This window comes from Ochotona princeps, chromosome 14, assembly GCF_030435755.1.
Source record: "Ochotona princeps isolate mOchPri1 chromosome 14, mOchPri1.hap1, whole genome shotgun sequence".
Taxonomy (NCBI): Eukaryota; Metazoa; Chordata; class Mammalia; order Lagomorpha; family Ochotonidae; genus Ochotona; species Ochotona princeps.
Genome location: NC_080845.1, coordinates 28,699,131 through 28,721,133, shown reverse-complemented (window position 1 = coordinate 28,721,133; position 22,003 = coordinate 28,699,131). Strand labels below are relative to the sequence as shown.

The 22,003-nt window shown below is 54.0% G+C and overlaps 1 protein-coding gene across 2 annotated transcripts in view; it reads right to left on the bottom strand.

Moving 5' to 3' along the window:
• Window positions 1-495: 495 nt before the first annotated feature.
• The window catches only part of CORO2A (coronin 2A), a 53,115-nt gene continuing 31,607 nt past the window's right edge, over window positions 496-22,003 (bottom strand). For both annotated transcript variants that reach the window (XM_004580959.3, XM_058672279.1), the window contains exons 3-12: window positions 12,238-12,354; window positions 10,925-11,074; window positions 9,387-9,566; window positions 8,959-9,075; window positions 7,591-7,695; window positions 6,895-6,991; window positions 4,942-5,054; window positions 4,590-4,680; window positions 3,259-3,530; window positions 496-801 (exon numbers count right to left, since the gene is read on the bottom strand). In XM_004580959.3, coding sequence (XP_004581016.1) covers window positions 673-801; window positions 3,259-3,530; window positions 4,590-4,680; window positions 4,942-5,054; window positions 6,895-6,991; window positions 7,591-7,695; window positions 8,959-9,075; window positions 9,387-9,566; window positions 10,925-11,074; window positions 12,238-12,354 — 1,371 coding nt within the window. In that variant the 3' untranslated portion in view covers window positions 496-672. The remainder of the gene's footprint in view (window positions 802-3,258; window positions 3,531-4,589; window positions 4,681-4,941; window positions 5,055-6,894; window positions 6,992-7,590; window positions 7,696-8,958; window positions 9,076-9,386; window positions 9,567-10,924; window positions 11,075-12,237; window positions 12,355-22,003) is intronic.

Genomic DNA, 22,003 nt, shown 5'->3' with positions numbered 1-22,003 from the left:
ATAGGTCCCACCAAAGGGAAGGACTTTGAAGAGGTCACCAAGCCAGTTCAGGCCAGTAGCAGCGGTGCTTGTTCCATGGGACAAGAACTGCATCAGAGCAGCCCTGGCAGACACAGGAGCCCAGGAGCCCAGCAGTCCTGCCATGAGACAGACCTCCCTGGACTCTCTTGGGGCATCAGTTTCCCCACTTGTAAAAAAAAAAAAAAATAGGAGGGTGCTGGTCCAGCTCACTGGCTTTCTACTCACTGCGTTTGCCGCAGCAGCTCCACACATGCAGCAGATGGGTGCAGGGCCCATCTGGGAACAGAGGGGCAGCCTTTTGCCCCTACTCCACTGATTGCTGTGCAAACACCACTGCCAGGGTTGGCTCCTGGGTCCTTCCAGCTCTTAACTTCCTACCCTGTTCCATACCCATCTAAAACAAAAAACCAACTCAATTCAGGAACTGGTGCTGTGGGAAGGCAGATAGAAAAACAAAAAACAAAAACAACAAAATGCACCATATCCCATCAGAATCTCTTTCAGCGACCAAGAGCTTTCGTTTTCTGGTAAAAAATATAGAAATAGTGGCTGTTCTCGGAGCGGGGGGGGAGAGGGGACTGCAGTTTGGTCCTGGGCCTCCCCACGGAGCGGTACGGGGTCCCTGAGGGCGAGGAGGGCGGTCTCCCCGACTCATTGCTCTGAGCTCATCCGCAAGTTTTTGATCTCTAGTTCCAGCTGCTTGGCCTGCACCTCCCGCTGGGTCACCAACTCCCGCAGCCTCCGGATCTCCTCCTGTTGCCGGTAGAACATCTGCAGCAGCTGGAAAGCAGGGGGCTGAGGTCACTCGGGGTGTCTTGGGATATGAGGGGCAGGGCACTGGCACAGAGACCCTGACCCCTCCTTGTCCCTTCATCCTGTTTGGTGCAACAAAGATGGGGTGACCATGCCAATCTTTGACAGAAGCCGTGTCTCCTTAAATTCGGCAAGATTCAGCTGCTTTAGGCGCACGCTGTAGCCTGGAGCTGGGTGTTGCATCGCCACGGAACTGGGTAATGCTGGGCAAGTTACTTTTTTAAGATTTATTTTATTTTTATTGGAAAGGTAGATTTACACAGAGGAGGAGAAGCAGAGAGGAAGATCTTCCGTCTGTTGATTCACTCCCTAAGTGGCCGCAATGGCCAGAACTACACTGATCTGAAGCCAGGAGCCCCTTCCAGGTTTCCCATGCAGGTGCAGGGTCCCAAGGCATTGGGCGATCCTCAACTGCCCTCCCGGGCCACAAGCAGGGAGCTGGATGGGAAGCAGGTCTACCAGGATCAGAACTGGTGCCCATATGGGATTCTGGCGGTGCAAGATGAGGACTTTAGCCCCCAGGCTACTGCGCCAGGCCCAGGGCCAGTCACTCTTACCCTCTCAGAGTTTTACTCTCTTACACTGAGAAGTGGAGTTGGGAACCTAACTTCCTGGCTACGGTCACCACTGCTGCTGTACAGAATGGTGTGTGGAGATGTTCACAATATCGTCCCATGTTCATGACACTCCTGTGAGGGTGTCAGGATAAGTGTGCCTCACGCTCAATTTTACCCTCATGCCCAAGGTCCTATAGCTAATGCCTGGTAAAGCCCAGTCAGTATCTCTCAGGAGGTGGGGATGGCACTGTGGCATAGCATGTACAGCTGCTGCCTGCATGGCATCCTATATGGGTGCTGATTCAAATCCTGGTGGATCCACTTCCACCCCAGCTCCCTGCTAATACCCCTAGGAAAGCAGCAGAGGACCACTCTCAAGTGCTTGGACTGACCTCTGCACTCACACTGAGGACCCAGAAGTTGTTTCTGGCTTCTGGCTTTGGATTGGCTCAGTTCCAGGCTGCTGTGGCCATTTGGAGAGTAAACCAGTAGGTGGAAGATGTTGTGTCTCTCCTTCTCTTTCTTTGTAACCTTGTCTTTGATATAAACACCTCTTAAGAAAAAAACAAAACAACAACAACAACAAAAAACCTCTGGGGAGATGCCAGCCCTTGTGCTAATTTTTAGCTACCACCTGCTGACATCCAGGACTGTTGAGTCACAGGTGACACTCCATCCTAGGGGCAGGGCCAGGCACACAGTAGGTCCTGAAATGCTGATTCAGTCAGCAGGCATCTAGCTCTTTCCAGAGAGCCTGTTCAAATCCTGGCTCTGCGTCTGACTCAAGCTTCCTGCTAACTGCACCCTGGATACCTCAAGGGTTTGGGTGCCTGCCACCCCCATGGGAGACCCAGATGGAGTTCTGGGCTCCTGACTCTAGCCTGGCCCAGCCCTAGCTTTGTCAAGGCTGGAGACTGAGCCAGCGAATGGGAGATCTCCCCTCTCTCCATCTTTCGAACTCAAAACAAATATGTTGACACTGAAAACACAGACAATCCTAGCATGGCAGCAATAGACTGCTTGCCTCTTACACAGGGCACCCCGCCCTCCATGTGTGCAGCCAGAATTCGGGGACGCAGAGGGTGCATCCTGCCTGTTTGTTCACTGAATGAAGAATGTGAGTTAAGGAGCCAGGTTGAAGTTCCGGCTGCTTTAGTTCTAATGCAGCTCCCTGCTAATGTGCCAGAGAAAGCAGTGCAAGACAGCCCAAGGGCCTGGGATCCCATCACCCAGGTGGGAGGCACAGATGGACTTCTAGGCTCCTGGCTTCGGCCTGGCCCATCCCTGGCTGCTTCAAGCCATTTGGGGAGTGAAGATCTCTTTATCTCTCTCACTTTGTCCATCCCTCCCTCTCTGCCACTCAAATAAATAAATAGTTTAGTGTAAAAAAAAAAAAAAGCCAATGGCTAGTGTTGTGACGCGTGGGGTTAAAGCCACTGCTTGTGACACCAGCATCCCATGTCCTGGCTGCCCTGCTTCTGATCCAGCTCCCTGCTGATGCACCTGGGAAGGCAGTGGACCATGGCTCAAGTTCTTGGGCTTCTCCACCCTCGTGGGAGACCCTGATGGAGTTTCAGGCTCCTGGTTTCAGCTGACTCGAGAATGGGCTATCGTGTGACCATTCGGGGAATAAACCAGTGGATTTGAAGCTCTCAGAATCTCCCTCTCTTTCTGTAACTCTGCCTTTCAAATGAATAAATTAATCTTTAAAAATAATTACCACTTGAGAGTGGATTAATTAAAAATAGAGTGAGTTAAATCACAAGGTCTGGGTACATTCATCATTTCCTCCCCATCCTCCTCCCCAGCCCCGCCCCCAGGGGTGGGAGTGATGACCCCACCCCCATCCCCACCCTATACAGCCCACCTCATTCTCTGTCTTTGGTGGGGGGCATTCGAAAATGTCAAAGCCGTTGGTGAGCCAGGACTTCTCCTCCAGCTTGTGTTCTGCTGTCCACCTGGGCACCTTCTCCTCCCGCAGGGAAAAGGACCTCCGGCCGTCCACCATGCTCAGCTTCTCCGAGCGGTCCAGGGCCAGGGCTGGGGTTGGGCCCACAGAGTTGGACATGGATCTCTCTGCAGGCAGTGCCCGGGGACTCAGCATCTGGGACCCCGGTCTAAGGGACACCAGGACAGGCCCTGAGAAGCAAGCAAAGGGCTGTGAGCCAGCAGTGAGCAGGTACATGCTGAGGCCGTGTGTGTATGTGGGAGACACTATACAGACAGACACACAAGGACACATGCAGACCCATGTGGAGGCACAGACGCAGCCACCCACAGACAGGCACAAACACGTGGTGGGGACAAAACGTGCAGATGCCACTCTGTAGGGGACCTCAGGGGACCTGGAGCTGTGCCAAGCACCAGGCACTCCTCAGGTGTTCTGCCTTTGTCAGGGCAGCCTCACCCACAGTGTTCTCTGCCACTGTCAAGTTCATTAGCTCCCCCAAGCACCCTGCCCCCCACCCCCGAGACAGACAGACAGACACACACACACACACACACACACCCCTCAGAAGCAAACCTGAGGGATACAGACCAGGAAACTGGCCCAGGGGAGGGGCCAGGCCTGTTTAAGGTGACATTGGACTAAGATCTGGTATTGACCCAGTGTCCCAGGAAGCCCCCACCCCCATCCTGGAGATAGAAGAGGGTCCATAAGGGTCCAGCAGAAGAGAGTAGTGGGAGCTGATGGGTCTAATGCACTTCCGGCCTGCCCCTGCCTGACCGCAATGCTTGGCCACCTTCCATCCCCAGAAGCTGCACAGCCAGCAAAGGTGAGACCCCTCCCAACTTGACCCCCTCAGTCTGTGTGGGGTGCATCGGAGTCTCTTTCGTCCCTGTGAACCCCAACTCTGAGCTGATGGACAGGAGCAAGACATAGAGGCCTACAGGCACTGGCCAGACAGGCCTGGGTGTGGCTTGCTGTGTGGATGGACTTCTTGGGGTGGGGGCAGGGTTGTCACAGCAGTGGGGTATGCTGAGCAGGGGGTCTGGTGGAGACCCAACTTCCTGAGCCCCTGAAGTCCTGGCCAGGACAGGGTCCAACTGCCGAGACACTGTCCTGTGAAGCTCCACAGGACCACACATAGGCTGGGACCTCCCACTCTCCCCTCTACCCAGCTGCTGGCAGCCAGGAGCAGCCCATGCACCCCTGCCCTTTTCCCACCCGCCTGGCCTCTTCTCCGCCTTGCTCACCCTTGTCCATCCCGCTGAGCCACTCCTGGGCCGTGAGTGAGGGCTGGGCCCCTGCCGTGGGTGGGTAGATGTCCTCCTGGTAAGATTCCGACTGCAGGGGGGAGGGCCCACAGTGAGGGGGGGCGGGATGGTCTGCCCATAGGGGAGAGAGCCCTCTGGGCAGGCTCTCCCCACACCTTGCAGGGCCCAGGGAGCCAGGGTGCTGGCCCATGCCCACAGAGCAGCTCATGGTCAGGGGCGGGGCCGGGCCCACCTGTGACATCACACTGACTTCCACCCTGAGTGGTGCCCTGACCCCCTTCCCCGCCTCGGGGTGCCCCCTGTCCTCCCAGAGGGTCGCCATGGGTCTTACCCGGCGAGGCACAATCATGGACACGGGCTCAATGAGGCTTTTAGTGGTGATGAGCTTGTAGAAGCGGAAGATCTCACAGGCGGACACGTCGAGACCCCTCTTTGGCATGACACCTGCAAGCAGACAGCCAAAGAAAGACCAAGAGGTTCCCATGGGGCTGGTGGGGGCAGTGGTGTGGGACCCCCACAGGAAGGCAGAGCTGGGATGGCCACACTCCTCCCACATGTCCCTTGGGCAACCCCTAGGCTGGGCTGAGCCCTGGGCTGGGGAGTTTGAGGGGGAACATCCTGCCTGCTTCTCCACTCTCCAGGATTCACACAGCCTCAGCCCGACTTTTACAGGTGGACTGCTGGCTGCAAGCTTCCCTTGTCCATTTTCATGGCTCCCATGTTCCTAGTTTTCTAACCGCAGGGGTGGCTGAGAAGACGCTGGCAATGCGTAACACGGAAAACCATGCATGGATTTTCCAATCTCTTTGCACTAAAATAAACTCATCTTTTCATAGAATGCTTCTGTGTTTTCATCTACTTGGAAGGCAGAATGACATAGAGAGAAAGATTTCCAAATACTGGCAGCAAGTAGGGTCTGACCAGCTCAAAGCCAGGAGCCAGGAACTCCATCTATGTCTCTCACATGAGTGACAAGGGGCCCAAGCACAGCAGCCTCTTTGCTGTTTCCCAGGATGCACTGTCAGCGAGCTGGAGTGGAAGCAGAGTAGTTGGAACTCAAACCAGCAATCTGATACAGGATTCAGGGGTCCCAGGCAGCAACTTAATATGCACAACACCTGCCCCAGCTCATCTTTCCATTCCATTTTCCATAAACTTTTTGAAGTATCCTCAAACAGCTGTTCTAGCTCATATGCATACATTTTTTTTAAAGGATAGGTATTTTTTTTGGGGGGGGATTTATTTTATTTTTATTACAAAGTCAGATATACTGAGAGGAAGAGGAGAGACAGAGAGGAAGTGGAGCTGCTGGGATTAGAACCAGTGGCCATATGGGATCAAGGCGAGGACCTTAGCCACTAGGCCACGCTGCCGAGCCCTATGCATACATTTTTGAAAGAAGGCAGATATTTAGAGTGAAGGTGAGACAGAGAGGAAGGTCTTTTATCCACTGGTTTGCTCCCCAAATGGCTGCAACGGCTGGAGTTGAGCCATTCCAAAGCCAGAAGCTTCTCCCAGGTCTCACATGGGTGCAGGGTCCCAAGGACCTGGGCCATCTTCTGCTGTTTTCCCAGGCCATAAGCAGAGAGCTGGATGGGAACTGGAGCAGCTGGGACTCAAACCACATGGGGTATCAGCATGGCTGGTGGAGGCCTAGCCTCCTAGGCCAGGGTGCCAGCCCCTAGCTTCTTTTTAAAAAGATAATTAATTAATAAGAGACAGAAAGCTCTTAACTGCTGGTCCACTCCTCAAATGCCTACCGTGGCTGGGACTGGGCAAGTTGGAAACCCAATTCAAGTGTCCAAGTGGGTGTGGGCAGACACTAATGGCAAGAAAGGAATCAGCAGATGGAGCTGGGCCTCGAACCCAGGTATGCCAGTGTGGGAGGCAGGGGTCTAAACTGCTTGGCTACCCTCCGGCCCCTGCAGCTTTCCAGCCCTGCCTCTTTCTCCAACTCCTTACCTTGAGTTTAGCTGTCTTAGTGTGGGTTTATTTTAACACAGTTAAGAAGGAGGTGAGCACTGCTCCCCAGGGACTATTTTACAGCAGCTTCTCTCATCTCCCTGCTAGTATCCTGAAGACTTAACCTTGGCCTAAAACATTTCCTTCTCTTCCCCGTGCTGTGCTTGGCTTCTCTCAGCTCCGCCAACGTCACCTCCTTTGGGAAGCCTTCCTGGACAGCCTCCTACATGCCACCGTACAACCCAAGCACAGCCCCCTTTCCAGCCAGCTGCTCCCAACCCACGCTGACCCCTCACACCACCCCTCCAGATCCCCTACTCACCGATTCCCTTTTGCGGGTTATAGGAGCGATACTCGGTCAAGTAGCTCAGGTGAGGTTTGTCGGCGCTTACCTCGTAGTAGCGAATGTTGCCGTCTCCCTGAGGAGAGAGAGGAAGAAAGAAGAAGGGTAGGAGGACGGTGGTGTGTTCAGATGTGCCAGCCAACAGCATCCTCCTCTCCCAGCACCCCCACTCTCGGCAGCAAACCCTGGCTTCCATGGAGCGAACTGCTGGCAAAGGCTCTTTAAGAGCACAAGGGACTGCAGGGGCCTTGGGCAGGTGAAGGGGCCCTGGCTTTCAAGCTCAGCCCCCCACCCATGGCCTGAAGCACCCCTCATTCTCACAAAGTGGTATGAGGGCCAAACCCTGGAGCCATCAGAGGCCTGAGCCCTGCATACAGGTCAAATCCGTGACCCCACGCCCTGCAAAGACCAAGCAGGTCTGCATCAGGGGACAGACTTGCTAGTCATGAGTGCATACATGCACGAGTGGGTAAGGACCTGGGGAGTCTGACCCAGCGCAGACCCATTCTGCCCCATGCACTGCTGTCCCTCCCCAGGAGGACTCAGTCTGGGGGTGTCCAGATGCGGCCCCGGCCCCAGGAATCCCCAGAGCAAGGGTTCTCCCACAGGGGACGAGTAGCTAACAGCCTGGCTCATAGTTCTGCCTCCTGCTGCAGGCCTGGGGCAGCCACCAACCTTCCCCACCACGTAGAGCATGTTGGTGTCGGCATCGTAGAAGGGAAACAACACTCCTGAGGAGCCGTCCAGGTCCTCCTCTGTGAGAGGCACAGAGAGGTCGTCCTGCAAGGGGAGGGGAGACCAGCAAGGCCCATGAGTCACTGTTGACAATCTCAGAGGTGCTCCCCAGGAGGAGAATTCCATAGGAAGCGTGGCCCTCTGCAGCTCCATCATCCCACGTGGGTGCAGGTTCAAGTCCTAGCTGCTGTACTTCTGATCCAGCTCTCTGCTAATGTAGCTGGGAAAGCAGTGGGAGATGGTGCAAGGACTCTGGTCCCTGCATACACATGGGAGACCAAGAAGCACCAGGCTCAAGTCTGGCTCAGCCCTGGCCATCGCAGCCATCTGTGAAGTGAATCAGCAGATAGAAGATCTCTCTCTCTCTCAGTCTCTCCCTTAACTCTGACTTTCAAATAAATGCATACATACAATCCTGTATGAGGCTGTGTGTGTGTGTGTGTGTGTGTGTGTGTGTGAGCAAGGCAGAGGCCTAACTTGGAGAAGATGTATCTGGTTCCGTTTGATTTTTTTGCTTTTAAATTTGTCATTCCTTCTATGAAAGACAGAGAGAGGTCTTCCATCAATTGATTCACTCCCCTCATGGCTGGGTCAAGTCAAAGTCCGGGAGCCTGGAGCTCCACCCAGGATGCCCAGGTGGCAGGAGGGACCCACACACTTAAGCCATCCTCTGCCATCTCCCAGGGTGGACATCAGCATGAAGCAGAAGTGGAGGCAGGACTTGAACCCAGGCTTTCCTATGTGGGGTGAGAACATCTCAAGCACTTTCTTAGCCATTGTGTGAACGCCCACCCGCCCCCGGTCCTGGCCTCTTGAGGTCCCGGCTGCAGGGTGCCCCCTGGTGGAGATGTCGCTTCAAAGATACCACAACACCATGATCACCTATCTGCTGGTGCCTGGCCCCCATCAAACCCCTCAGGATGTCACCTACTTCTCCCCAGTCTATGAAGAGGAGGGGAGGAGCGTGAGGGTCTGTCTGGAACTCCTGCAAAGGGCTCCATTCCACAACACTGCCCACCTCCATCCGCAGCCCCCGCAGCTGCATCCTCACATGTTCTACTCACCTACCATAACCACTGAGTGTTCACTGCAGTGCTGCCTCCCTCCCACCCTTGACCCAGGCCCCAGACTCAGTCTCTTCCTTTTCCTGCACTGGGGACTCTCCCGGACCTGACCTATCCCCCTGGCAGCTTGACAAGATGCACAAGGTCTGAGCTCACCCGAAGTGCTGGGAGACTCTCCCTGTTGCCCATCCTTAGCACTCTGGCCCCTGGAAGCCCACGCTGGGCAGGCACCCATGGACCTCACCTGGTCCCACACAGCCATCTGCCGGTTGTTCCATCGGGACGTGCCTGTGGACAGCAGCTTCTTTAGGTTGCCCAGGAACAGTACCTTGTTGGCTCGATGCCCTTTGTAGCTGGCTTCCTGGGGGTTGGGGGTGACAGGAACAGGTACTGTGGGCAGCATTGGTAGGTGCTGGGAGGGCACTCCTGGGAGGCAGTGCACAGCCTGGAGAATCCTCCCAGGGACACCACCTCCAGAAAGCCTTCCAGGATCTCTTCCCTACTATTTGTGCAGAGTGCTAACAGCCCCTGCAATGCTAACTGATCAGGCCAGGGGTACTACATCCCTAAAAGCTGCTGATGGCATCACTGCCCTGCTCTCAGGGCCCTACCCCAGCCCCACTTGGTCCCATGCTCCTGCTCCTCGGACCCCTCCGACTTCCTGGTGCGCACCTGGAGGACGGTCCCCATTCGGGGATCGAGGACCCGAATCTTGCGGTCTTTGCAGGCGGTGGCCAGCAGGCTGCCATTGGTGTTGAAGGACATGGAAAGGATGACATCCTGATGACAGGTGATCGTCCGCACAGGACTCATGATGACTGACTCCTTCGTATCCAGGTTCCAAACCATCACCTGCATGGCACAACACAGGAGGCAGGAAGCCCTTAGAGCCATGGCTACTGCCTGCCCCTCTCCCTGCCTTGTGGTCAAACACAGGATCCCCCCACTCCCTACCAAGCGGGCAGCGGGGAGAGGAGCCCAGCTGGCAGATTGGCCAGGGAGCATCAGCTCAATTGGTCAGTTGGGTTGCAGGCTGAGAGGCTTTGCCCAGCAGGAGGGGGATCCCCGGGGTGGGGAGGGGAGGGCAGGCTATCTAGCGAGGGGAGGAAAACACCATCTGGCTCGATTTTGTGCTGGTGGGAGCCCTGGGGAGGGCGGTCAGCTCATCCAAGGTTTGCCAACAGTCATTAGCAGCGGTTCCCACCTGGCATGGTTTAACAGAGCTGCCTCCTGTAGTCGCACAGGCTCCTGCACACTCCACAGTGTGCACACTACCAGGACAAGCCCCATTCCCCTGCCATCTAGGAGGTGAAGAGCACCCCCTGGAGGCAGGTAGAGCACACTGCACCCTGCAACACCCATGCTTGCAGAGACAAGCACAGGCTTCCACTCTTACCTATCACCACTGCTTCTGCAAATCGCCACGCAGAGAGAAGGCAGGAGTCCAAAGCCCTGACTGCCTTCAGGTTGGGAAAGCAAGGCCCAGAGGCAGAGCTGGTTAGAATGCAGCTCTCCTGGACAGGGCTGTCGCCATCCATGGGGGCCCAGAGCTCCCCAGCAGCCAGTGGAGCAGAGAGCAGACCCTCAGGCAGGATACGATGGCTCCAACAGCATCTCCCAAAACCCAAGCCAGTCCTGAACTCAGAACACATGCCTGTGTTGGACACCAGCTCTCACAGATGGAGTTAGCTCAGATGAAGTTGTAGAATGTTAGGAGAGGACCTGCGGAAGTGCTGGAGCCAGAAGAGCCGTGTGAAGATAGCCTGGGGCTCAGCGATCAGACGAGAAGGCCTGAAGCCACAAGAACCCAGAAGGGGCAGGAGGGCTCGTCTGGGCTGGAGTTGATGGTACAGGGGGTTAAGTCACCGCCTGCCACTGTGGATCCTATATTGGAGCACTGGTTTGAGTCTCAGCTGCTTCTCTCCCAATCCAACTCACGCACCTGGGAAGGCAGTGGAAGATGGCCTTGCCACTCACAACTTAGGAGAGCTGGATGGAGTTTCTGGCGCCTGGCTTTGGCCTGGCCAGCCCTGGCCATTGCAGTCATTTGGGAGTGAGCCAGTGAATACAAGGTCTCTCTCTCTCTGTAACTCTGTCTTTCAGCTAAATATTTTTTTAAAGGAACCACTCCCACATGCTTAGACTCATTTGGGATGGTGAGAAGGAATGTGTTTGTAAAGACAGTCTCCAAAGACAGATGCCTGGCTCACCTTGTAGTCATAGCCGGAGCTGAAGAGGATGTTGGCGGCTGTGGGGTGCCATTCCACGAGGCCCACCCTGCGAGAGTGGCCCACCAGCTCCTTCCTGTAGGCTGTGAGGTTTTTGGAGAGCAGCTGCTTGGGGATGGCCCAGATCTTGATCTGGCAGGAGATGAGACATAGGGAGGAGATATGGCCCAGTAGGGCAGGGTCAGCTGGGGCCACCTCCCTGCCTTCCCAGTGTGGCAGTACCAGCAGGTGGAGTGGGCAAATGCTCTCCAAACCCACCTCTCCTTAGGTCAGCGCCGACCTGGGCTTCGCACCCAGGTCCCCCAGCCAGGGCAGAGGTGAGCTCACATTTCCCACAGCTTTCCCTCAGGGGATTCTTGGCCAGGCCATCATAGGCAGGTGGATGGGCATGGGCCTGTCTCCCCATTGGGTGCCACAGCAAAGCCACCTTCCAGCCCAGAACATCCCTGGGGACAGAGTTCTAACCCTGGCTCATCCTTAAGGCCTGGAGTAGGAGTTGAGCCAATGCTGCTTGATCAGGGCACCAGGGAGCCAGAGCAGGCTCTGGAGCAACAGCGCAGGGCAGGGCTTCCTGCCTGCTTTAGATGGGGCATGGAGGAGGAATGGCCATAGGCCAAAAGGCCGGGCTGGGGCCTGCCCGCAGAGGACAGAAGGAACTGTAGGAGAGCAAACTTCTCAATCCCAGAGGCAGAAGAGGATGTTGCAGAGACTGCCCAACTGCAGCTCCTGGCTGCGCCAGGGTCAGGCCTTCAGGTCACCTGTTAGTCTGGTCCACCTTTCTTCTGAGAAGCACAGGTTTTTTAGGTGGACGCTTTTAGCTCTCAGCTCAGCAAATATTTACTTCCTGGTTGCTTTGGATCTCACACCAGGAAGCCAAGCCCACAGGCATGGAGCCAAGCTGCACAGGGATGGGTCTGTGAGGGCAGCAACTGGGCAGGCCTTTTGGGGTCCCTACACAGCCCTGGAGCAGCAAGAACCCCAGGGCCAAAGGCTCTCCACAAAGACGCGGCCTGGCCCGCTGTCCCCCCCAGCAAACACCCTCAGAACTATGGAGACGGGACTCAAGTCCTCCAAAAACACCCCCACCCCTACTGTGTGTGAGATGTGCATAGTGTTTAAGGACCATGGTAAGAACGTCCCTTGCAGCATCAACTAGTTCCCCAAAGGGTGCACTGGCACATTTTGCCCTATGAAACTCATTGTGCGGGGCAGCACTTGGGGCACTCCTCCCTGTCCCCAATCCAACAGCTTTCCACAAATATCAGCGGCAGGTGGGCCCAAGAGCTGATACTCACTGTGGCATCTTCAGAACAGGAAGCGATCTCAAAGTCATCGAAGGGGTTCCACTTGATGTCCAAGACGTTCCCTCGGTGCCCGCACACCTTTGGGTAGTGGGGGTCCAACTTTCCTGTCTGCAAGATAGGGCCCAGAATTATCAGGGAGGGGGTTCATTGGCCTCCGGAGGGTCACTCAGTCAGGAGGCAATCACTGAGAAGACAGGAGGATGGAAGGGGCCAAAGTGGTGTGACTCCGGGCCCTGACACCTGCCCTGTGTGTCATCTTGGAGGCAGCGAGGTCACTGCTCTGAGCTTCCTCCGAGGAACCTTGGAGGCCACAGCAGGTGTTTCACAGGCTGGTGTAAGGATCACAGGAGGGGAGAAGAGAAGAGACCTGGGGCGGTGCCACCACACCGCAGGTGCATCCATTATACAATAGCCAGTGGGAATGGAAAACGGGGCAGTCCCTCAGGAAAGCAGCACTAAGGGACCTTCATGGGGCTACACCCAGTGTTAACACAGGTCAGCAATCCTACTTCCCAAATAGCATGCTGACCCAACACCGGCTCACCAATACTCACATCCACTCCATTCCTAACAGACAGAAGGTGCCCATGGCCATCAGGTAATGAACGTGGAGACAGATTTCATCCTGATGATGGAATATTATTATTCAGCCAAAAAAAAAAAAAGGTGGAAGGATGCACTAATGCATCTATAGCACAAATGGACCCCACAGACAGACATTAGGGCCGAGAGAGAGAAAGAAGCCAGAACCCTTCCACTTGCCGCCCCAAAATCTCCAACCCTACATACTGCATGATTGTAGTGGGAAGATGCACTGTGTGGGGGTTTCCTTGGACCTGCTCTGCAGACCCCTCATGTCCCTGAGGACTCGCCAGATGAGCTCACACACAGAAAAGGTGGGAGAACGGGTCACCCAGGAGCAGGGCGAGAGGCCACTTGCTGCTCATGCGTGTGGAATTTGATTAGGATGATGAAGCTGCGACTCGGGAGTTACACAGTGGTGATAGGGACATGCCCAGAGCCACTGACTCACACATTTGGAAATGTTGTTCTATGGTATGTGAATTATGTCTCCGTGGCATCATTCAAATGTCATAAACTTCCCTCCTCCTTCTGCTTCCTGTCTGAGAATTCCTGAGCAGGTGCCAGGAGGGGCACACTGGTTCCACAGCCCCAGGGAACCGAGGTGCCAAGCTCGACATGGATACACAGGGCCAGGCATGGAAACAGTGATCAATCCATTCTGAGCAAGGACCAAACCATGCCCCTTTGCCTGCCCTGCCGGAACACTGCCCTGACAATTTTTTTCAGATTTATTTATTTATTTATTTTATTGAAAAGTCAGGTATACAGAGAGGAGGAGAGACAGAGAGGAAGATCTTCTGTCCCTTTATTCACTCCTCAAGTGGCTGCAATGGCCAGAACTCAGCTGATCCGAAGCCAGGAGCCAGGAACCTCCTCTGGGTTGCCCATGCAGGTGCAGGGTCCCAAGGTTCTGGGCTGTCCTCAATTGCTTTCCCAGGCTATAAGCAGGGCCACCAGGATCAGAACCGGCGCCCATATGGGATCCTGGCATGTGCAAGGCAAGGACTTTAGCCACTAGGCTACCATGCCGGGCCCTGCCCTGACCATTCTTACAGCCAAGTGAGAGACATCTGAGGACGCTGGCCAACAGGCATTGCTGGCTCAGTCCATGTCCTCCCCTTAGGTCTAAGTGACATGCCCAACTCAAGTGAGCAGAAGAGGCTAAGTCCTCAACCTTATAGGATGACAGTTCTGGGATTTAAAGGACAAGAATAAAGTGGACTTGGAACAGACAAACCCTCTGGGCGCCCGTCCCAATTCTGCAGAGACCTTAAGCTCTTGTGGGTGACACAGAGACGGTGCCCAGAGGGGACCCCGGCAGGGACATAGTGGTGATCTCTGGTCTTAGCTAGTTAGGCTGGAAGTGGGAGCTGCCTGGAGAATGGACACACACACACACACACACACACTGGTCACCCCAGGCAAACTAGCAAACACAGACAACCAGAGCCCCCTGGTGTGTATCAGGCAGCTTGGTCCCGGCTTCTGTGGAAATACCCTGCCAACTCACTCTCCCCCGGGGAGAACAGTCTCCCCGCCCATCCATCCTGTAACCAGTGTGCACGTGCATGGCAGGCAGAATGAGAGTGTCACCGAAGGCCGTAGGTGGGACTTCACTGAAGCTGACAACACGTCTGGATTATGTAAGGGGATAGTCCCATTTCCAGGAGCCCTTCAGCCCTTGGGGGTAAAGGACTACAGGAGTGTCACCTAACCTCTCATGCTTCGGAGCAAATATCACACTTGCACAGAGGCACTTACAGAGTGAGAGAGGAGAGCATTTGGACTTGTGTTATTTGCTAGGGAGGTGCAAGGGCCCAAGTTCCACTTCTTTCAAACAGCTCGCTTGCACCCCTGCTGCGAAACCCAGTCCTAATACAAGGAGAGGTGCCTACTCCCTGCCCCCTCCAGTGGGCTAGACTGCAAAGTCAAGGTCTCCTAGGGACTAGCACCCCAGTCATGGACCTCACCCACACTGATCATGGAGTGAGTTTTCAAAAGTTGACATCTCAGGGCATTGTGGGGCAGTGGATTAAGCTGCTCATATCTGCAATGCCAGCATCCTATAGCATTGCTGCTTCCAGTCCCGCCTGCACCACCTCTGATCCAGCTTCCTGCTAATGTGCCTGTGAAGGCAGTCGAAGATGGTCCCAGTTCTTGGGCCCCTGCATCCATGTGGGAGACCCAGATGAAGCTTCTGGTTTCTGACTTCAGCCCTGGCTGTTATGGTCATCTGGGAGTGAGCCAGCAGATGTAAAATAATACCTCTCTCTCTCTAACTTTGCCTTTCAAATAAATAAGTAAATATTTAAAATGAAAGCTAACAGCCTGAAAAAGCAGCAGAAGGTGGTCTGAGTACTTGGGCCCCTGTAGACATATGGAAAACCTGGAAGAAGCTTTGGCTTTGGATCAGCTCATCTCTGGCCATTGCAGCCATTTGGGGAGAGAGCGTCCAAATACATAATTAAGCAAATAAATAAATAAGCTTTTCAAATACAGAAATAAGCAAATCTTTAAAAAAATCAAAATTATAGCATGCTGTGTACCTGACTCCAATTTTGCAAACCTCTTTCTCTCTATAAAATAATGGTTTCTTCTTGCAGGATCATTGTCAGGGTTAAATGAGATATTGTCTGTGAAAATCCATACAGCAACATGCTCAGCAACAGTGGCTGCTGCTACGAGTACTCATGCCCGTGTCTGTATGTTAACACAGAGAAACTGGAAGGAAATTCACCCAGAGGTTAGTTATGGTTTCTAGGTCATGGAACAAACGGATGAATTTTACCAATAAAAAAAATGGGCAAATTCTGCAATAGAAAAATACATTTAGAAACCAAACTACTGGAGCCAGTACTGTGGCATAGCATGTAAAGCTGCCACGTGCCACGTCGACATCCCATGGGGGTACCAGCATGAACTGCACATTCTCTGCTTCCATCCCAGCTCTCCGGCCTGGGGAAAGCAGCAGATGATGCTTGGTCCCCTGCCACCCACGTGGCAGATCTGGAGGAAGCTCCTGGCTTCTAGCTCCAGTCAGTGTTACCTCTAGCCATCCTGGGGGGTGGACCAGTGGTTGGAAGATTTCTATCTCTTCCTCTCTCCCTATGATTCTGACTTACAAATAACACAAACCTTAAAAAAAAATTAAAAACTACCGATTTTGTTTTAGAAAGATGAGAACTTCTAGCATCAGACAAAAACCTGTTCTTGCAGGATCCCTAGAGACCAGGCATGGCAAGTTCACAGCTGAGCTCTTTCCTCCTATTCCTGTGGCAGGCATCCCTAATGGGCCACAGTACTCCCTCCCTGACCCTAGACAGGGGGACGTCTAGGCTGGAGGGGGGACATGCCCGAGGTCACTGGGCAGCATGGAACAGTTCCAGACCTTTGGTTTGGGCAGTGTGAAGCTGTTGTTTCCCTGCTGTGCTCTGAGGGCGTGCCAGCCCTTGCTGGGTCAGCATCCTGGCCCCCTTTCTGCACACAACCTTGCCCTTCTCTTGGATCATTTCCACGGTCGAAGGGCATGAGCAGTCTGGGTCTTTTGCTAACAACTATCGACAGCTTCTCAGGGCCAGAGCCATACTCTAGTTTCTGTACCCAGGAGGAGCTGGCAAGAGGCCAACTGCCCGGGCAGGGTGGGGGTGTCCAGTCAGACCCAGACCTCCAGCCTCCTGCTGAGCCGCGGCCACAGACTTGGGGCCAGAGCTCCTCCTGGTCCCAGACAGCCTGGGGGACACCAGATGGCCGGGCCTCCCCCGAGACCACCTGGCACCAGCCAACCAGTCTGCTGGGCTCTGGCTGAGTGGCTAAAAGCCCGTCAGCACTGGCTCAGCCATACTCAGCCCGCTCCCCCCACCTGCACACATGAGGCCAGCACTCTTTGAGAGGCTGGGGCCACGGAAAGCTTTCTATCAGGGGCTGTCCACCTGCTCCCCTCATGCGCTGCACAGAGCCCTTGTGTGCAGGGGCCAGGCTGTTCAGACTGGGAGGGCACAACCTCCACGTCTCTGGGGTGGATGGTGAAGACTGGATGATGGGGCCCAGGGAGGCGGACCAGGGCCAGGGTCAGGATGGAAGAGGCTGCAAGGTCCTGTCATAACCTTCATCACTCATAGGAGCCTGGTCCCACACTGAGGTCAGTTGATGCAGCCACAGCCTCCAGGGATCCTCCAAGCATCTGGGAGGTCAGGTGGCCAGGCAGAGCATGATTTCCAGGGGCTGGAGCTCTGCTACCTCACGTCTGACTGCTCAACACCAGAGAAGAAACCTCGGCTTTCTACACCTCAGCTCTCCCATCTGCAAAATGGCCACAGTGGCAGGTGCTCACTCAGTGTGTATGCGAGGATGGGCAGGATTTAGGATGGCAGCAGGGGGCCTGGTGGGCTCCAGGGCCAGTGGCCAGCATCAATCCCTCCCACCTTATCACAATTGCCCAAGAAGGCCAGCCAGCCACTTAATGTGTCTCAGGGTTATGGCGTGAGGCCAGGATGCTGCACGGGATTGTGTGTGCATATGTGTGTTGTCATCACCCGCCTCACCATGGCAACCAGGTGTTGCAGGGGAGCTCCCCTGCCACACAAGGTTGCCATAGCCCTGACCTGGCGCTGTTCTCACACCTGCCAGGAACAGTGTCAGGGAAGTCATCATGTGCCAGGCACAGGGCCAGATACTTCCCACACTGCGTCTGTCCCTCCACTGTGTGCAGCAAGAGTTCCCATCAACGCCCACAGCAGCTGGGGCATCAGAGAGGCTGACCCTTTCAGACAACACACTGCAGGGCCAGAAGGGCCCACCCAATGCCTGCTCAGCCTCTTGCTGTCTTCTCCACTTTTGTGCCTGGCCACATGCTGAGTGCAAGTGGGGACAGAAATGAGACCCTCCAGGTCTCCACTCTGTCGGCCCTGCCTGTGTGGTACATGAGCTGGGATGTACTAGGGGCTTAGAGACATTGGGGAGGAGTCCCATCTGGCTTCTTGGAGAGGGAGGACTGTGAATTAGGTCTACAAGATAAAGACTTTGATCAGGCCAGGTGGAGGGAAGGCACTGAATCAGAAAGGCAGGGCCACAGGCAGGCAGTGAGGAAGGAAGGTTGGGGACAAGAGGCCAGGCAGGGAGCCCATGACAGCCAGCCAGGGCTCATGGCTGGGCCCAGGAGAGAGATGGGCAGAAGGACAGAGGAGCCACTACCAGATGGGAAATCAGGCAGAGAATGGGAGATTCAGGGCCAGGGGCTGCCTAGGGAGGGCTGGGGGCAGCGGGAAGAGAGCAGAGGAGTGCCTCTCTGGTCTTGGAAACACCACTCAGGAAGGGTCTCCCAGGAGAGCTCAGTGGAGAGTGGGCAGAGTTTCCTATGGACCCCGACCCCAAGGGTGGCTCCCTGGCAGCCTGATTGGTCATCTCTGGGAATGGGGACTTAACTGCACCTGCAGCACTCAACGATCCCAAGGAGATGCTCTAGTCCTGAGACCAGAATGGACCCCGAAGCCCCTCCTTTCTTCCCCCGACCCCGACTTCCCACTTCCAGATCCTTAAAGGCTGGAAGTCAAGTATTTGTTGTCAATGCTGTTGGCCAGACTGGAGAGAGAGAGAGAAAGAGAAAGAGAGAGAGAGAGAGAAAAGGAGAGAGAGAGTGAGCCTTGGAACAGGAAGTCCCTGTCCCAAGGTCCAGAGGAAAAGTCAGTAAAGGCAGCAGGCCTGGGCTGGGGACGGCTTCACGACTGGCTGGGACAGCCTCCTCCAGGGGCAACTGGGTGTCTTGCTGGAGCAGGGAGTGGCACAGCCTGATGAGTTGGTGTGGCCGCTGAGAGCACAGGCAGACATGCACCCCCACTCCCAGGCACCCAGAGGTCAATGTGTTCCAATCGGGCCCTCAGTCCTGGTCCCTATAGGGGACCCATCCACACCCAGCAATATTCCAGGGCCCACTCCCAGGGTTCTGTCCTCCCACGCCCCACACCAAAGTCCACATTCTACAGCAGTGCAGTGGGGGTGGCGGAGCCACAGGCCAGGCTCAGTGCGCCTGGATCTAGCCCTGTCTCTAACAGCCACTCAGGGCAGACTTCTCCCTGCCCTTCCTGCTGCCACCCTGTCCCGGGTCCCCAGGGCACGAACCTGGGTTGCCAAGGCTACAGGGCACAGTTTGCAAACTCACTGGGTTCTCAGCACTCTCTGGCCATCAAATGCAAGAAGGGAGGAACACCTCCCCCATCCCCAGCACACACACACCCTGCTACACTTTCCTCGGGGATACCTGATACCGCCAACACAGGGCAGGGTGCTCCTTTCCATGGTGAGGTGCCTGGCCCCACCCACACTCACATGGTCCCTGGCACCTCAAGGCCTGCTGTGGAGGAGGTCCTTGGTAGCTAGGGGGCTGGTGTAAACCAAGCCCTACCTCAAAACCACAGGGCCGCCCAAGGCAGCAGCAGACTTTGGGGCTAACTCCAGGGATCCCTGCTCAGCTAGCAAGCACCTGGTAAGCAGAAGTACCGCCCTGGTGGTACTTCTCATTTCACACTGTCCCCCAGCGTTACAGCATTCCAGTTCTCCATAGAACACAGCTCACCATGCCCAGGCCATTCCCCTTAGGCCCAATCTTCCTGTGTCCTCACCCCCTTTCCTCCTACCGCTCTTTGCCACTGATGTGGCTTCCCGGGATGAATGGCCATTATTAGATGATGGGTTTGGGCAGTGGACATCTTGTGCCCATCCCAGGGGAGAACAACACGCAGCTTCTCTTTGCACTTGTCCCCACCCCTGGTTCCAGCAGGGTTGAGACAGAGTGGTTAAAGGACTCTGCTCTGGGATGGGTCCTGGGAGAACCAGGGCCCTGGGAATCTGGGGATGGGAGAAGCAAGGGCCACTCCAAGAATATAATACATACTTTCATGTATTTAGGTCATTAAATTTTTGTTTTGTATTTGTTTGAAAGAGAAAGAGTAGTGCATTCTCTTCTCTGCTTACTTACTCCCCAAATGCCTGCAGCAGCTAGGGCTGAGCAAGGCTGAAACCAGAAACTGGGAACTCCATCTAGGTCTCTCAGGTGGGTTGGTGGGAGCAGACATGGAAGCCTTCATGACTGCTCCCAGGGTGTGTGGTATTAGCAAGCAGAAGTCAGGAGCACCGAACCCAGGCCCTCCCATGTGAGGTGCAGGTGTTTTAACCGCTACACCAAATGCCAGTCCCTGCTATTCCTGATGGCCAAGGTGTTCATCAACACTCTGCCTTAAGGAAACAGGTTGGAACTTTCCAATAGACACCAATGTGGGCAGGACTGGTGGTGTGGCTTAGTGAGTTAAGACTGTCTATGATGCAAGCATCCCAAGACTGCCGGTTTGAATCTTGGCTGTTCCATTTCCAACCCAGCTCCCTGCTAATGAGCCTGGGAAACAGTGAGGATGGCCCGAGGGCTGGGACCCTACCACCCTTGTGGAAAGAGCTGGAGGGAATTTTATGTTTCCAGTTTCATCTTGGCCCAACCCTGCACATTGCAACCACCTGGGGAGTAAACCAACAGATGGAAACTCTCTGTCTCCTTCTCTCTGCAACTCTGCCGTTCAAATAAATAAACACTTCTTAAAAAAAAAAAAAAAAAAGCAAGAAGGCATACCTACAATGTAAGGATACACTTCAATAGCAGAATGATGGACATGTGACTGTTTATGAAGGCCTATAATACTGTAACAATATGGGGGAAATCAGTGGGGGGAGGGGGAAGGGGAAATCATAGAACTGCATTATAAAATAATAATAAAAAATAAAATAACCAAAAGGAAGGCATTTAAAAAAAAAGCAAGAAGGTATCAGTAGTAATATCACCAAAAATGGGGCAAACAGACATCAGATCCCCAGATAAAATGGACTGAGACGGATATACCATCACTTATGTAATATTCTCGCCAAAAATACACCGAAGAATCTGAACACAAGGAGACAACCTGAGCTATTCAGCTTTAGAAATGTGCTATAAAACAATAGGCCTTATTCACTGGCAACATCAAAAGCAGGAAATGAGGAAGACTTCAGAGAATGACTACAACACATGGTTTTGACTTGGATTCTAGCTCAGAAAACACATTGTTGGGGCCAATGTAGGCGTGCAGAAGGCTAAGCCACCATTCACACCTCATAGCGCAGCACCTGTTGAGTCGGGGCTACTCGGGTCTAATCTAATTCCCTGCTAATGCACTGTGAAAGGCAGTGGAGGATCATCCCAGTGCTGGGGTCCCTGTCACCTATTTGGAAAACACAAATGTAGCTCTGGGCTCCTGGCTTCAGTCTGGCTTAGCCCTGGGTGTTTTAGCTATTTGGGGAGTGAGCCAGCAGATAAAGGATCTCTCTCTCTCTCCAGTTTTTGCACTCTGCCTCGCAAATAAATAATACATCGTAACAAAATACTACCTGTTATCCAAGACAACACAATCTTTGGACAACTGGTACACTTGAATTTGGGCTGTTTGTTATAACTAGCATTGTGTCTGCACAGGAAATTTCCAGCCGTGGTCCTATTGTGGTTACTTAGGGAGAATGTTCTAGACACACACACACAGACAACTGTAAGACCTGGCAACATACTAGGAACTGCTGAACGGTATTCAGGAGCTTATTCAACTATAGTTGCACAATTTCCTGTAGCGTTGAAATGATCTCCAACTAAGGGTTGCTGAGGTTGTTCGCTGGCGTGGACTCCTTTCCATGCCTGCTCTGTGGAGGTTTTTCGCCTGGATATGGGGCCTTAACAAATGCTTCCTCTGTGTCCATGGAGATGACAATATGGTTTTCATCTCCTGTTACTTGTTAATGTGATGATTTCCCTTTATTGATTTACTAATTTGAAACCACAGTTGGTTTCTGGAATAAATTCCACAGAATATGTCTTTTCTAATTCACAGTTAGATTCTTTGCTGGTAATTTGCATTTAACTCTAGGAGTAAGATAGATGTGTATTTTTCTCCTTGTCCTTGTGTGTGTGTGTGTGTGTGTGCGCGCTTTATTTTCCCCTCATGGCACAGTTCCACAGGCTCAGGGATTTCCTTTTTTTTTTGAAATGCAAGAGAGAGAAAAAAAGAGACACAGAGAGAGACACATAGGTTACGGCTGCTTGTCTACTCTTCACATGTTTGGCAACAGTCTGGTCTGGGCCAGGCCTGGAGCTAGGAGGCAGGAATTT